The 17,304-nt window shown below is 37.8% G+C and overlaps 1 protein-coding gene across 1 annotated transcript in view; it reads right to left on the reverse strand.

The window, feature by feature from the left end:
- PRKAR2B (protein kinase cAMP-dependent type II regulatory subunit beta) overlaps positions 1-17,304 on the reverse strand; it is a 73,049-nt gene that overhangs the window by 13,920 nt on the left and 41,825 nt on the right. The window contains exons 3-4 of the mRNA XM_056515986.1: positions 3,048-3,100; positions 1,879-1,962 (exon numbers count right to left, since the gene is read on the reverse strand). Coding sequence (XP_056371961.1) covers positions 1,879-1,962; positions 3,048-3,100 — 137 coding nt within the window. The remainder of the gene's footprint in view (positions 1-1,878; positions 1,963-3,047; positions 3,101-17,304) is intronic.

A 17,304-nucleotide genomic window follows, 5' to 3' on the forward strand; every position in this document is an offset into this window, starting at 1 on the left:
CATTTAAAGGCTTTGGATTGCAAACCTTTACAAAGGGAGAACTCAGCTGAGAAATCTTCTGCTAAAGACCTGGAACAGATTGTGGGAACTATCAGCAATTACAAGTAACTAAACTGAAAGAAGAAATTTAAAAAATAATTCGAAACATCAGTATCAAGACAGCAAGCACAGTCCTGAGAAGAGCTTCAGAGGAACAGAGGAAATAATCCCTCAGTATTCCTTGGAAGAATTCATCCTTGGAAAAAGTCCATCAAGTGCCCACACTGGAGCAGTTTAATGCTCTGTGTCTACACAACACTGCAATATATCCAGCAAACCCTATCCTGCAGACCAAGTGGCTGATGACTGTTGAGACAGAAGATCTAACTCTCAGTGTAATGCAAAGCAGATCCCATCCAGAGGAGTGATACTGTGAGCACTATTAACATCACAGCATAATAATCCATTGTCTTGCAGGGCTCTTAAGAGAGAAATGCTCAGAGCTTAACCAAGAGGGGTCTGCCAAAATGCCATTGGCAGGCTAATGTAATGATGGTCCAGCCAAGTGGAAGCCAGGACACACAAACAATAAGGAAAATATATAATAAAACAATTTCATATCCAGAGCAGATGCCCACAAATGGCTTTGATTCCCTGAAGCTATTTGGAAAAATAATTCAGGAGCAGAAGGGTAAATGTGTGCATGGCTTTAGCTTGAACAAGTACAGTGGAGCAGCTGATTAACTACCTATTAAACAGGCAGCATGAGGGAGTTAGGAAACCTTCTGTGTCAGGATCCCTACTGTCCCAATGCTCGTGTATTGGCATCCACATTGAGACTTGATGCCCTTCCACAACAATAACTCCAGGCTTTTGCTAAGCTGGGGCTTTGTGGCTCACTGCTCCTCAGGGCTTCTAAGGGAACAGTACCCAGGGTCAGGGTTCAGTTTCTGTGCAGACAAAAGCAGGAGCTGGAAATCTGCAGCACAAATTAATGTGCATTCTCTGTAATAGCAACTGACTTCCAAACAGAGCTGCAGGCTGGTCCTTCCATTAGCTCCCTCTTGAATCACATTTTAAACTTTCTGTTCTCAAACTTAAAAATCTGCATAATTGTTTCTCTTTCCCTCATGCTCCCTCCCTTGACAGCACTGAATTAAATCTCTTGAGAAAGCACTTGGGATGCTGTGCGTCATCCCAACCTCAGTATGAGTGATACATTCACCTTTTCCCTAAAACAATCCTCTGTGCTTTCTTGGTAGCATTATCACCTTTGTTTGATCCAGATCATTCACTCAGTGCATTTAGGCTTCCATAGAAGCTCATAGTTGTTTTTATATGAAACAGAAAGAAATTATTTGAGTGGAAGAAAATTACCTGAAGCTTTTTTATGGTAGCTGCATTAAGGGAAATAATAATGTAAACATATCACTGGTACCTTTCTCTTTCCCTCTGTTTCATAATTCACTTTTTCAATTACATCCATAGCTAAACTGAAGGCTTTGGTGGTAATTTTCTGTTTTGATTTTGCACTCAGCACCTTTTGATGTTAAAAAGTAACTAATAGAGAAAACATAAACATTCCAGTTAACTGATGTGTTTATAGACTTCAGTGTACAGGAAGATGTAAAATTAGAAAATACAATAATGAATACAATTAATGCTTCCATTTTTATTAATGTACAGATTCATATTAATGTATTTCAATATGGTGGTAAACAAAAGACTCTATACATGACCTATCATTTTATAAAAATGGCATATTTGGAATGTATTAAATGGTCAAGAAAGCATACCTAAAATCTTACAAAAGTAAAATCTGTAGATTTCTGTTCCAAAGCTCAAAAGAAGTAATTCTTAGCACATGCTAAATGCTGTTCATCACCCAGAATTTCTTACCGGGTCTAGGTTCTTAAAAAGAAGGATGTCCTTGCACGCCTCCTGCAGTCTGTTTCTTTGATCATCTGTTTTGGGGTGAATAATCTGAGGGATACAATACAAAAGCTCTTAGAGTGATTATCATATAGTAGCACTAGCTGAAGGACTGAGCTAATTCAGCTAAGCATTTTACACAATATTTTGGCCATGGTTTATAACTCTCTTATTTCAAAACCTTCAGGATTTGAATGAACAAGCAATGATAAAATTGTATCACCATAGCATTAGCAAATGAAACACTGCTATATTTAAGCTCACAAGATATTTACACCTGTGGAATCCAGTTCATTTCTGCAAGCCATTCTGGACACCTTTACCTACACTATTGCTACATAAATATTACCACTCTCTAATCATATTTGGGGTCTGCATGTTTTATAAAAAGTACCACTGTTACATTCAGCCATTTGCCCTGACTACTTTCTAAAGAATATTTAGTGAAATAGTATCTGTGTTAAATTTATATCAGAAATTTCCCAGAGTAAACAACAGACTTGACACTATCTGAGTGAGCTGGAGATTTACTAAATTACCAGCATCTGGTTCATCTGAGTATCAATCAAGTTGTTCAACTCATATGCTTCAAAAGATATCCTATGTATAGCTGTAATACTATAGGGTAAGCTTTTTAACAGTGTTACAAGCCAGAATATTAGGTAGAAGAAAAACAATTAAAATTCTCTTGAAACTCATGCTATTTCATCTTAAAAACTAACTAGTGACAAATAAAATAAATAAATACAGTTCATTATTTGTCACATTGTACCTTGAAAAATCTTAGCAATTTTACAATTTTCTTCTGCCTTTTGAAAAAGGAAACTACCACAAGATTATAAGGACACCAAGTATGAGTTTTTAGAAGCAGGTGCTCTTTGGGTATATACAATTGCACAAAAATGTTTCCTCAACCATGTACCACAGGTTTGGTAATTAGGAACAATACATCAAGTCCTTATATGGGTGACTCTTACAGAGAATTTTTAAATGTTCCTTCAACACAAAACCCCAAGAGATTATTAAAGTATATTATAATAATGTTTTTGGAAAGGAATGGTAAAGCTGGTTACATTTTTGCTCCTAAATTTAATGCCTGAGAATTGAAAAAGTGTTTGATTCTAAGCATGACGTACCCTAGATTCTGCATCGTCCTCTTCCTCATCAGGATTGTAAGCTTCTGCACACACTGAAATATAAAAGAAAAAATTAAGATCTTAATTCAAATTACAGCAGTGCTTCACAAGATTTACAGAACAGAAAATACATTGTGTGGCACAGCAATAACACAGCAATGTAACACATTCATACTGCTGAGGGCATCAAGAGCAACTCCAAACAGCAGATGAAATAAAGCTACACTTGTATCATTTTTGGATATGCTTGCCCTGTTTTGAAGGACTGCTAATACACTTACCAATCTCTCATCTAACTTGTTTTGAGTATCTCATCTCATGGTCAGGATTTTTTTCTATGTCTAAATTAATTCTTTCTTTTATAATTTAAGCTATCCAAACAGGATGCAGAGATCAGATCATACCTTTCATCTGTGTAGGTTCAAGGTGGTTTAGGGTGTGTTTCTTCAGATGGTTGGTTGGTTGGCTCAAGGTGCTCTGTTGGGGCTTCTCACATACTTGAAAACTTTTTGTTCCTACCTACCCTTTACTTTCAAGGGTAAATAATTCTGGTTCTTCATTTTTCTTCCTTACAAGTCCTGTTTTTCAGCTCTCTGACTATCTTTATTGCCATTCCCTGAACTCCCTCTAATTAACTATATCTTTATTGAAATGTGATGCCCAAAACTGGTCCCAGTATTTGAACTGAGCAGAGTACTGAGTATAACAGATTAATTACTCCATACATTTTACAGGCCATATGTCTTTTTCATCCATCCATGCTTTCTTTACAACACCTTGACTATGTCTATTCATATAATATTTATGACATATAAAATTTTCAAAACCCACTGCTTAACCATCTATCCTGTGCCAGTCTATGGCTATTCTGCCCTAGTGCCATACCCTTTCACCTGCCAAATATTACTTTATTTTCAAAGCCATTTCAAGATCATTTTCAATTCTAATCCTGTTCTCTGGCATCCTTCCAATTAATTCTCAACTTTGTGACAATTGCAAATTTAAGAAGCATATTCTCTAAAACATAATCCAGATTATTGCTGAAAAAACATATTAATGTCTAAAATAAACTCTTTTGGAATACCCATGAGTGAAACAGCAATAGCTACTTGGGGTTTACCTTATCCAACCAGTTGTGCAACTATATCCCATGCAACCTACATATAAATACTGCTTGATGCTCCCTAGCTTGTTTACTGGGGACTCTTCTAAGACAGCATTCAGAAGTTTCTTAAAATGAAAATGTAGGGCATCTGCTCCTTTTCTTTTATGCACAAATTTTAATCTCTTTTTACAGGGTATTAGATAGTTCCAACAAATCCATGCTGATTGCTGTTTGTTACTTTCCTCTAAGAATTTACAAATAAATTCTGCTCTAGGAACAAAAATTATCTGCAAATCTGTGACAGGGCTCTTCCATCCATAGCTCCTGCCTCCTTTTAAGGATGTGTTTTTCTATTTTTCTGGATTTTTTTTCACACTCCTTTTTCTTCTTCAGATTCCCAATGGCAACTGCTAACAGGGCTGAGACTAATTTAGAAAATTCTTTCAGTTTCCAAATATAGCAAATCTGAGGCACAGCTAACCTGGGAACACCTAACACATTAGGTGCTGTCTGATTTGTCCTTTCTCTGTTCTAGCTGTTTTCCATATACTCAAAATAACACTAGTGAAGACCAATGTGCTTCTGTTAATCAGTAGAGCAACACTTTCCTGTAACATGCTCTTACCAAAAATATACTTCCAGAACCATTTCTGTTACTCCTCATGTACTTACTGTACACAATCTTTTTTTGTCCATTTTTTTGGTCTTGGCTTCTTTGATGTGTTTTTTGGATTTTTTTTTCTCTGCATCTTTGCTATTCTTTTGTATTTGTTCTAAATAATCTAGTTTTAATTTTGTACATTATTCCTTCTTGTGCTTGACAAAAAGCTTATATTTTAGACAGATTTATTTTACTATGCTTTTTGTCCTTCTCTTGTGCTGTCTCAATTTGCGTTTTTTCTCTTTATAATTTTTCTTTAGGGAACAAACAATTCTTCAACTTCTTTTCTCCATACTCATTTACAAAAAGGTTATGCCCACTGTGCTCTCACATCCCCTTGAAACCTGTTGTTCTAATTCTTTTACCTCTTTCCCTTCCTGAAATCTTCAAGTCCTGTCATTGTGGGGTAATTCTCACTCAACCTGCCTTTTCTCTCCCAAATCTTTAACAGTTTCTCCCTTAGAGTTAGTATGAAATATAATAGCTCCCCTTTAGATTACTTTTCCCACTGTCTCAAAATTTTGTCCTAAGTACATTGCAAAGCACATTGGTATTCTCCTTCATTGACCTCCAGCATGTGACTGTTTATTAAAATAATTCATTTTCACCATTGCCTATACCCTGACAACAAAAATCCACCTCCCTGAACTGCTTGGTGGTCTGTGCAATGCCTGCATAACAATGGAGCCCATGAGCTTTTTCCTGTTGTTATTATTACTCATGGAGCATCTATATGTCCAACTCCCTCTAGAGCTGGGTCACAGGAGAAATATCTGAACCAAAATAAACAACAGCCTCTTCTTCCTCCCTGTCCTTCCACCATGTCTCTGCTGTGCCAGTTCAGTCACAGTGCTGCTACTGGACTAAGATCTGGTGTCCTCTTGTTTATTTCCCATACTTCCTATGTTATTATACAAACAACTTATGAACTAGTAACCAGGTAGACCCATCAACCTCTTCATTACCACATCCAATTAAAAAAGATTTCATGGTAAAGTGTATCTTTGCACATATTAAGCACAGTCCCAAAGGAAGTCTTGGTCCCCACTGTATCAGGCACTCAACTAAAATGTCAATTTTATAAAACTTGGCATCTTCAAAAACCTAAAGAAATTTGACACAAGTCCCTCTGGAACTGAGTGAGATTCCTATCCAGTTTACTGGAAACTGGATTTGGTCCCAAATAATTACAAATGTCCACAAAAGGAAGTCTGCAATCTCTTGAACAACTATAATATTTTAACTCTACATAAACAAAATGTTCCTAATGACTGTTTAATGGTACTACAGTTACTACAGTCTTGTCAGAAATAAACTTCAGGGGATTTATTTAAAGAGCAGCAATAATAACATACCAAGTAAGCACCATATAACCCATCATAATGTAAATCACTATTTTGTTTCAGCTGTGCCCTAGTGCACGTATCTGTAGGTGGGAGCCAACAATCTGTGTTACAGTACAGTGTAACTGCTGGGCATATGGGGAGTACTTCAACCTGAGGTACAGGTACATCCTGTCCTTACCTCTATGTCAAAAGAGTTACAACAAATCAGGAATTTAATGTAATAACCTGGATACTGTTATGACAGCACTGACTAGGCTAGTCTCAGAGAGCCTAGCTGATAATAGTTTTCCAGAACACACAAAATAAACTGTTTTTTTTCTCATCCATGCCCATCCTGAATCACTTTATCAGTCCTTTTCATGTAGCAGGATCAGTCCAGAGAGTATGCTCTTGAGCTATTTATTCTGGGTGAGCTTGTGTCTCTGCACAACATCACTTTTCTCTGCCAGAAACACATTTCAGTCAGTAGCTACTTTCAGCATGTTCCTTCATTAAATATTTCTTGTTTATCAGTGGTTATGGACAATATATTTAAGAATTGCAATTTCTCCCAACTAGTGCCCATAGACCAAATTCTAAAAGGATTTTTTCTTATCATCTATGATGAGAAACTTACTCTTCTGGTTACAAATCTGTACTTATTTTGCCTTCATTTGGGTCACAAAGAAAAAACCATTGCTGTGAATCTGCTGTTTTAAATATGGAGTTTCCTATTCTTTATTGCTTATTTCAGTAACATGTTCATTTCTAAGTGCATACCACTAGATGTCTCATGGAAAACCTGATACATTTTATTTTGGTTCTGAAAAAAACATTACTGTGGTTCACTGAATTTTATTGCATGAACACTGGGATTTGGCACACGAGAATCCCACCATCTAAAACTGAGATGCCTTTTACACAGACATCCATCACTTGCACAAGTCATCTGGATTCCAGCTACAGGCAATGGAAACAGGCACTTTTACAAAGTGATTTTTCTGACCTGTATTACATACCCAGACTAAAATGAGATTAATTAAAAGGTGGTTTATTGTTTGAGGCAAATCTTATCCTTTTTGAGATGAGTCCTAGTAGTTACAACAAGCTGCAAGACTGGTTTCCCCCACTTCTCCATTTAGTATGTATTTCCTGGAAAACAAAGGAATTCATCATCTGATGATGATGACAGGCTGCTCATGCAATAGCAGCACACCTTCTGTATTTGTTGTGTGTACTCCAAGGAGACAGTCTGTGGTCCCCATCTCTTTTGCCTAAGGCACCATGACCATGACTAATGACTGGCACCACAGACATTAATTATTCTGAATGACTGCACAGTGCTGGTGTGCAATAATCTGAAATAGTCATGGTGTTCAATATTTTATTTTTTTTACCTCTCTAGCTCATTCCACATCCCAACAGGACTCAGTACATGCTATTTTGCCATGCTCAGATGCTCTGTTTTGCTATGTGCCACTGCTAAATGCAATATTCACATCATGGCTCAAAAAGCAGTCCTACTACTATTCTTAGGCACATATTTCAATCCATACATGATTATGGCATTAAAAAATAGTGATACAAACTATTGCTAAGCTCAACTAAGTGAAACTATTTTTTTGTTACAGTTTTTCCAGCTGAGAGTTATGTTTCACATATAGTTCCCCAAGATGGACACAAACACCTACAAACCCAAATACAACACAAAGTACTTGTAGGAAAAATGAACCATAAAAAGACAGTGCATTTTGAAAATACACATGCACTGAAATCTGTGCACTACTCTAGATGGATTGCTTTGTCAGCAAGACAGATGTAAATTTGATAATTTCTAATTCATCACTCCAAGTAAAGTCAATTTTCTAGTTTTCACCTGGTAAATATATTCAAAATCAGTGGAACATGAATTCAGCCATGAATGAATTCTGAAATGAAAATTAACATACAGTTGGCAATTGTAAAATCAGAAAACATGTTAGTCATGCTTTCTCATTCCTTTGACAGGTCAGGAAATAAATCTATCAATAAAGAAATCAATGAAAATCCAGATATAATCACTGGATAATATATTTTACTCAAAACATGGCAGGAAAACCAATCAATATAAGTGTACCCTTCCCAAACTACAGAACCCCCAAGTCATAAATTGTATTAGAAAGAATTTTTCAAGAGAAGAAGAGTTGTGAAAATATTTTTTCATCTCACTCAAATCAAGACTACAGTTTTGCCAGCATGACTATCAGGCTGCAGCATGAAAACAGACCATCTCCAGCTGCTGAAGCTACACCAGCATGTCACAGATCCCTGTAAACATCCCACCTATGGCAGCTATGCCCATTCCCTCATATAGCAAAATCATCACTTCCCCAGTTTAACTGTATGACAGTTGCTAAGGTGACCTAATGTCAGTGTGAGATTTTTCATGTTTTGTCAGGATTTACTTCTCTTGAATGAGAAATATGGTACTTTGAAATGTGGTACAGAGACTCCTTGGAGAGCAGGTGGTAGTTCTAAACTAGACTAGACAAATACTACTGGACCTCCAAAGTTTCAGACATAAATCTATTTTCTGACATCTCACCAGTTCCTACCACTACAGGAAGAATTAGAAAGACAGCCCTGCACCCCAAAACTCCAATTCAATAAGTAGTTTTTATTCAAACAAAAGGAACCCTTTGGGTGTAGTGGCAGTGAGAAATAACCAGTCATGGTCTCAGACACTTAAAATTATCAAGTACCATATTATTTCTGTCTTCCTGGTTTTGACTGGAAAGATCTTCCACATGGAATACACACTTGAAGAGCTGTAAGTAAACATAAGAAATGAAAAACAGCCCAGAGAAAGGTTGCTCAACTCTCATCTGAGTGTAAACTGAAATGAGAGAGAAAATTTATCTGATTTCCATGCATGATGTAAGGCAATACTGACTGCTGCTGAGACCCACTGTTTGTGCCAAACCCTGGCACTATTTCAAGAAGTTTAGATTACTTTGAATATAAATAATTTGGAACAAAGTGTGATTGCTGGGGCTATCACTTCCCATGTTACTGTAAAAAAGAAGTCTGTGAAGTGCCTACTCCTGAGGGGGTCACTAAACTGAAATTTATCCAGGCATAATTAGGTGAATATACTGAATGCCTGATACCTTGCAATTCTGTGTTATTACTCTTTCAGACATAGAACATTTACATTAGAGATAGTATCCAAACTGAAATAAAAGTGTGCATACTCAGAAAAAGCAGTCTGGCAATCAGAGAGATGCATGTTGTAGAGATTTCCTCATATGCAACAAAGCAAAAATAAAGAAATTTCCTCTCCAATCCACACGACTTAGGGGGTGATGACTTTAGAGCAGTCAACTACCTAGCACAAATATCTAAGTACTCAGAATGTCAGCACAAAAATCTGAAGCTGGATGAAATCCAGGCAGCTTGTTTCTTCTTAATTATCAAGAAGGTGGTCTTCAGTTCATTAGGCAGGAACTGACTGAATCAGAGTCTTGGGAGCACTGCCAAGCCAGTCTGTTTGAGGATCAGCTGCTCATGAAGGACAGTTACCTCCCCTTGCTGTCAGTGCTGCAATTCTCCAAACTCCTTCAGAGTCACAGTCACCCACCAAATACCAGGGTTGTGCTCAGCTACACAGCTCAGTGGCAAACCTTTCATTTTGCCAGAGCTGGAAGACCTTGCTCAGCCTACACTACATGCCTGCAAGAAATCAGAGTCACACAATCAACTTTTCTACAGCACTTGCTCTTGGCCATCTGCTACCAGTGCTATTTCTAATGTGCTGAACTACAAGCTATTTCCTCAAGCATTTCTGAAAAACATGAAGTATCTAATATAATGTAGCATCTTGAGTGAAGTCCATGCCAATAGTGAGTCATAAAACCTCCCAAGGATTCTCTTTAAAAGTCCACATGAGGTTTATTCATATTTCAAAAATTCTAGCAACGAAGCAGAAGTTTCACCAAGATTCTACTGATCACTATGAATGCCCATTTGAAGAGACATGATAACCTTCCAAAAGACATTTTTTTGGATAACTTTATCCCAGTTGAATTATTCATGTGTGGACACCTTTGCACAGGTAAAATATTATCTAGTATGTAAAAGTGATAATTGTGATGTGTTAGAGCATAGTACCTTCCTCTGCTTAAAAGCACTCTGGATCACAGCTCATTTGACCATTGCTGGGTCAAAGATGCACACTACTCCCTGAAGTCAGAGGGCTTTGGATCTCTAAGCAGGCTCCTTCACAGAAACTATCTATTCAAACTTCAGCACAAGGAGCTGAAATAATTCCCTTTTTAAAAATAGGGCACCAAAAAGGAGCTTTAACAGAATTTCCCTAAGGACTTCCAAGTACTTAGTCCTCTTTCTGGTTTCAGTTCTTTCAATAATTGTGCAATTTATGATGATGGAGCTACAAAAATCAAACAACCCCAGCCAAGCTTCCGGCTCATGGTAGGGGACAGTCCTGCTTGGTGTCTCAGTTTGCTTGGTTTCATCTGTCTGGCTGGTTAAACCCAGCACAAACACACATAAGTGTCCAGAACACTGCAGGTAGTTATTAAACAATAAAAATCATCATAGAAGTAGGAAGAGTTTGCCAATATATAGCATGCACTGTAGTACTTACTCCATAAGCTTTCTCATATAGCATAGGGAGTAGCACAACATACAGCAACATACTGTACTCTGATGTTGACTTGTGTAACCTTCTGTTCCCATTCTTATACAAGTCCAGCAGTTCAGAGTGCTACAGTGTGTTATTTGGGATATATATAAAATATGCATAAATAGTCAACAAAGTCTGAGCAGACACAGAGTTCTTTGCATACATTTCAACTTTATTTTGCTAATACTACAGAACAGAAACAGAACTGCATTCAGCTCTTCCTGCCATATTTAGTACTTCATATCAAACTGTACAGTGATATGATCACATAGTACCTCAATCACAGATATTTTTTCTTACTGAGGAGTCAGCATTAGGATGATATCAGACTAAATTATTTTCCCACTAGAGAAAAGCCATCTCTTACATACAATGTGAGCAAATATAAATTGCAGCAGTTAAAAAAACACATTCTGAACAATGCAACCTAATCTTTGCCCATTTAAAGAGGGTTAAAAACAAAAACTGTCTGGGACAGTGGTAGTGCCTCTCAGATAATGTATTTAAGAAGGGATAAGGGAGTGCAAAATTCAGTCTCAAACAGGCTTCACAGAAAACCCTGCAGCCATATGGGATTCAAACAGCAAGCTGAGAATAGGCACCTAAAAAAGAGGTGGGATAATGCTTTTGAAAGAATGGTTGCTATAGCAAAGTTGCCTTTGGTTTTCACCCTATGGGACCAAGGGGAGAAAGCATAAACCCACCTTTCCCATTTTCCAGAAGTGCCCTACATTCTACATTCTACATTCTACAGTACTCTGTAATGAGACACTCCTCATTCCCCCTGGGCCCAGGCTGCTAGGTGAAATGAAATGGGAGAATAAGCTAACAGAGCTTGTCTCCTGGAATTTTAGCATCCTTATTTTAGGTTATGTTGGCTTTGGGTGAATAGGTAAGTCATGCTCACATAATCCTCTATAAGAAATATGACAAACCAAACTTACTAAACAGATTCCAGATATAACAGGAAGACAGTAGACAAAAAACATTAGGGAAAATATTTTTGCCAAGTTTTAGAATGGTTGATTTTGAACATCTGTTTTCTTAACAATTCCAAAAAATAAATTCAAGACTTTTTGCTGACAGGATTCTTTTCAAAAAGCCAAAGGAAGTTTAGAAGACAAATCAAAACTATGAAATAGTATATGTGCTGTTTTAATTTTTAGTAGTCAAAATATAAAGTCCTATAATGAAATAATACTGGTAGCTATACACCAAGGTAAAAAAGCAAGTCCCACATAGCAATCAATACATGCTCACCTGAATCTGTAATGGTGCAGACAGCCATAACAAGCCAAAAGATGGGCTACAAATATTGTCATTCCAAGAACAGGGACAATAATTACCCTGAAAACACAGATTACCACACTTATATTTTAATAATAGAAGTTGTCTGTAACTGCATGGCCATTCAGAACAAGAAAAAAGGCATTGAGGTGTCACAGAACTAATCTTTTTCTAAGAGGGAAAAAAACCCCAAGCCTCCACTCATTCGGCTAATGACCTGTCACTAATTGAAACTAATATTTCTCAAAGTCCTTAGTCAATGGAAAATGCAGACAGTGCACTCTGAGTACTTAAAAAAAGGGCATTTTTTTATTTTCAGCTTTCTAAACACTCTCCACCCCTCCAATACACACACATTTGGCACCACTATGAATTAAATGCTACTGTATTCAAAAGACTAAATGGGTAAACACACAAACACATCTATCTTTTTCCTGCATATTGTGAAACCAGCATTATTTCTTCTATTTATGAATCTTGCAGAATTCCACAGTGCTGTTTCAGTCCTTTTTATTTTATACTGTTATAAGAGGATACAGGATGCCTGGATGAGGTCTCATCAGCACACATAGGATGCTCCAAGGTGATACTCTTTTATGCTGGGCACCACCACTTAACTCCATTTTCTCAGTATTTACTTAAAACCACTCTGCACTTGAAGAAAATATGAACCCCAGGAAACTAACATTTGTGTGCAGGAGGAGTTCACTGATGAACACTTGACAATACAACCTCAGACAGCATCAGACTGACAAGACAGTTGGTCTGGACTTCCCAGTCTATTCCATACTTAAATGATTGATGACAAAAGCATCCTTCTCCACCTGCAGCTGATCAAGAAAGACTGAGCTCTTTCCCATAAAGAAGAAAATTGCATGAATGGCCTCCTGACTTCTGCAACAAATTTTTAATAATTATATCACACTATTTGCAAAAAGCTGAGCACATCTCCACAAATACTTTGCTGCTGTATTCCAGTGCCTGTTCCAGTATTCTCCATTTTCTGCAGACTTCCCTGTCTTACACAAACCTCAACTCCTAGTCTCTTGCCTTAATACACAGGATCTCCACTGGGACCAGCTCTTGAATTCCCCTACACAACCACAACTTCACATCATTTCAGCAGAAAATTAAACTGTAAGGCAACAGGAAAAAGCTCATGAGTGCAAATACAGCAAATTTCTCAGCAATTGAATCCATATCAGAAAACCTCTAAAAAAAGTGCATTTGCCACTTTGAAAACTAAACATAAAATATGTGTTTCTAACTCTGTTTCCTCTTGAAACTTGCTGTGCATGCAAAAGAGATCCATACTTTCAGGAAAACTATATAAACATGAAATTATTCATACTGAATGGAAGGGAGGAAATATCTTGATTTCTATTTTCACTTAATGAGAGAAGAGATAATACCATATTTCCCCTTTGTAAGCTACAATTCATTTAAATTTGAGAGGGCAAAATACTGAAGATCCTAACCTGCACCAAACACTTCACATTTACTGAAACCAATATTCTAAGGAATCCTGTATCCCAGGTAAACACTTTTCACAAAAGCTCCTAGAATTACAGCAGAAATTAAAGAGTTAACATCTCACTTTGCCAGGTGCTAGAATTCAGGCTTTTAGTTCTTTTCTCCCAGGAAATTAAGTACCTACAGCTGCTTTTCAGAATCAGCTCTGTTAATTATTAAAGAATAAATGAACTCTTAGTGTAAGACAGTGTCATCTAGCTTCTTCAGCCAAAACAATTATTTGTAACAGAATGTTCTTTTAGAGATCAAACTTAGAGGGAATAATGAAGGCCATAGAGAAAGATGAAGGAACCCCAAGGAAATTGTATTCTTTTATAAACACCCCCCGTGTAAGCAGCTAAAGAACTTCTTGATTTAATTTGTATACAGTTCCCTCAAGACTTCCAGAAATTTCTGGTTTAATGATGAAATAATCATTCAGTGTAAAAGTTACCAAGATAACAGCACAGCTAGGAGATAACAAAAATATTCTGGTTCAGTGAACCACACTGAGTTGAATGAATCAGACTGGAGAGGTACCCATTGCTGCTGTGCTAAATAAAGCTATTCTAATTATAAAGAAATAGAAAACAATAAAAAGCAATAAAAATTGAAAGCTACAAGCGTTGCAAATAAACAGTGCCACGCTTGGAATACTGTGACAAATGAATTTGAAGGTACTACACTTAGTGTAAACACTTATAAATCAGCGTGGGTTTTTTACACTCTCAGGGGCCTTTCAGTGGCCTGTAAAACAAAGGGAAAGTTATTTACAACTAGCTGAAGCTCTCCAAGTTACACAGTACACACAAGCCAGTGTATAGATCATTCAAGTCTGGTGAACATTTTCCATCTTAGACATGCACAAAGAGAAATCAATAATATGAAGAAACTGAAAAGTCTGGATAATAATGGGATATCCAGATGAATGATCATCAAAATATGGAAAAGCTTCAGGAACTGCACAGAGCCAGATGCATAAAAGATAAAAATGCTATTGGTTATAGCTCTGAGCACACTATTGGTGTTCATATCCCAAAGCCCCCACTATTAGAGGGACCAGAGTTCATTACTGTTTTATGGTAAAAAAACTTCTTCAATGTAGCTCATTTGAAAGTATTTTCACAGAAACAGTTAGATTGGAAAAGACCTCTGAGATCATCAAGTCCAACCTCTGACTGGCCACCACCTTGTCAACTGGACCATGGCAGCAAGTTCCTTGTTCACTCTTTTCTTGAACACTTAAAGGGATGGTGACTCCACCACCTCCCTGAGCAGGCCATTCCAGTGTTTAATAACCCATTCTGTTAAGAAATTCCTCCAAACAAAATCTTCAAAGGCACAGCCTGAGGCTTTGCCCTCTTTTGTGGTTGCCAGCTGCCTGGGAGAAGAGGCTGATCCCATTCTGCCACAGCCTCCTGTCAGGCACTTGTAGAACCAATAAGGGCCCCCTGAGCCTCCTTTTCTCCAGGCTGATCACCCCCAGCTCCCCCAGCTGCTCCTTCCTCACAAGATTTGTGCTCCAGACCCTTCCCCAGCTCCATTGCCCTTCTCTGGACCCATTCCAGCACCTGGAGTGGAGAGGGGCCCAAAACTGAAAGCTGACATATCTTGAAATCTTGGTGTAGATTTGGTAAGCTGGTTATACAAAGTGTCAGCACAGAAACTTCATCCATAACACAAGACTTGGAGCTCCATGTGTTCCACTGGTCTTGTTTCCACTGGTCTTGTCTTAATCATGACAATTCTGGAAAAAGACACTTTCTTGAGGAGTTATCTTAGGAACCCCATCAGTTTTGTCCCAGAGGTGCACAGAGTGGTGCTTGCCCCTGGCAGTGACCAAGAGAGTCATGAAACCTTAGCCACCAAGGCCTCAGCTGGTTCAGGTGTCTTTCTCCACTTCACTGCTGCTCAACAAGGGCACCTGATCCTTCCCCTTGCTGAATTACAGAGAACAACAAAGAGAGCATTCATCAGGAATGCATCACTTCCTAAGCAATAAAACCGCTCTAATATGGATCAAAGATGGAATTTAAACTTCTCAAGTCTCACAGCAATAGACATAAATTATAGAGACATTACTACTTTAAACAAAAATAACAAGATCCACCATGCAGAAAAAAATCTGCCTAAGCAGAAAGTGGTTCATCTCTGCAGTGGCTGCAGGATCCAACACCTCTCTGAGCTTGTTGCAGTTTGTGCTGTCACCCACTCCATCCTCCAAGGATGAGGGAGGGTCAGGTATAGTCCCTAAAGGTGTGCCAAGGAGAAATAATGTGTGATCTGCAGTAAGGAGGAGGATGTACAGAGACACTGTCAACAGACACGTAGAGTATCACCCACAGAAAAACACAGTAATTTACTGATGGTAGCAAAACTATCTAAAATAGACATGAATTCCTAATGTAACACACCTAGTAAGAAATAGGCTTTTCATATTTTCCTTTATTCTTTTTCAATAATAATTCAAAATAAAGTGTTTCTCATTATGCTGTCACCTAAGAAAAGGCTCAGTGTAAGAAGGAAGATAAAAAAGTTCAGTGAACTGCTGGTGAAAATTTTAGGATCTTTCTCATCACATAAATCCATTCATAACTTCTCAGCAAAATACGTTCACCTTTGAAAATTAAATTTTTCTAAAAATCAGTCAAAGCTTCATTTAAAAAAGTATAAATATTGCCACAGGTTTCAGTGGGCACAGCAGAAGGCCATCAGCATATTTTTAATTCCTGATGAAGTTAAATGTTTTTAACATAATATACCCACAAGGGTGAAGCATGGTAATGACTACGTGACTCTGTCATTAGAGACAAGAATTAGAGACACCACATAAAAGCACTGTACAGAGAGCATGGGTAGCCTGTGGGACACAGAGAAGGACAGATATACCAGAGATAAAGGCTTTGCTCCCTCATGCTGGTGCATCTATCCCCCCTCTGTTCTATCTGTTAGAAGGTAAAGAGATAGAACAGACAGTTCCCAATACATGTCTGTGTCTGTACTGACTAAAGGATCAATGACTCAACTGGAAAACAGAATAGTAAGTTTTACTGGACACAATCCTCCCCAAAAAAAGGACAACATGAAGTCATGCCACTCCCAGTTCATTTTGTGCAGAACAAAAAATAAAAACGTAGGTTAAAACCCTCCAAAAGTTGTGATGCTAAACATTTGGTTGTTAGAAAAGGTGTACACCACATCCCTGATGGCTGGTAACAAATCGCTTCCATTAATCCAGCCAGCCCAGGGTTACATTATTCCTTTCCATTAAGCCACTTATGTATGCTCTGCCCACCTCTATCAATGTGCAATTTCACAGCCCAGTCATTAAAGTGTGTGGAATTTACCTCAGGAAGGAAGGACAGTGGTAGTTTTAACTCTGTAGTCATGAAACCAACACCAAGAAGAAAAATAGAGAAGTTCCATTAAAAAGAAGTATTCATTAAAAATGGCAGCATTGGGAAGCAAATACAGAGTTCCTGCTGGCACCACTCGTATGATAAATACACCAAGAAACCCAGTTGTTGGAAGTGATTGCCACCAGTCTATAAATAGAGACAATTCCAGTTGCTCATATAAAGAATGCCTTTGCAAATGATCCCTCAGTCATGTTGTGTTTTCATTTAAGAGCCCTGCATGAGAAGTGTGAAATGAACAGAAATCCCCCTGAAATTTGCTTCCTC

Source organism: Oenanthe melanoleuca, chromosome 1A, assembly GCF_029582105.1.
Source record: "Oenanthe melanoleuca isolate GR-GAL-2019-014 chromosome 1A, OMel1.0, whole genome shotgun sequence".
NCBI lineage: Eukaryota > Metazoa > Chordata > Aves > Passeriformes > Muscicapidae > Oenanthe > Oenanthe melanoleuca.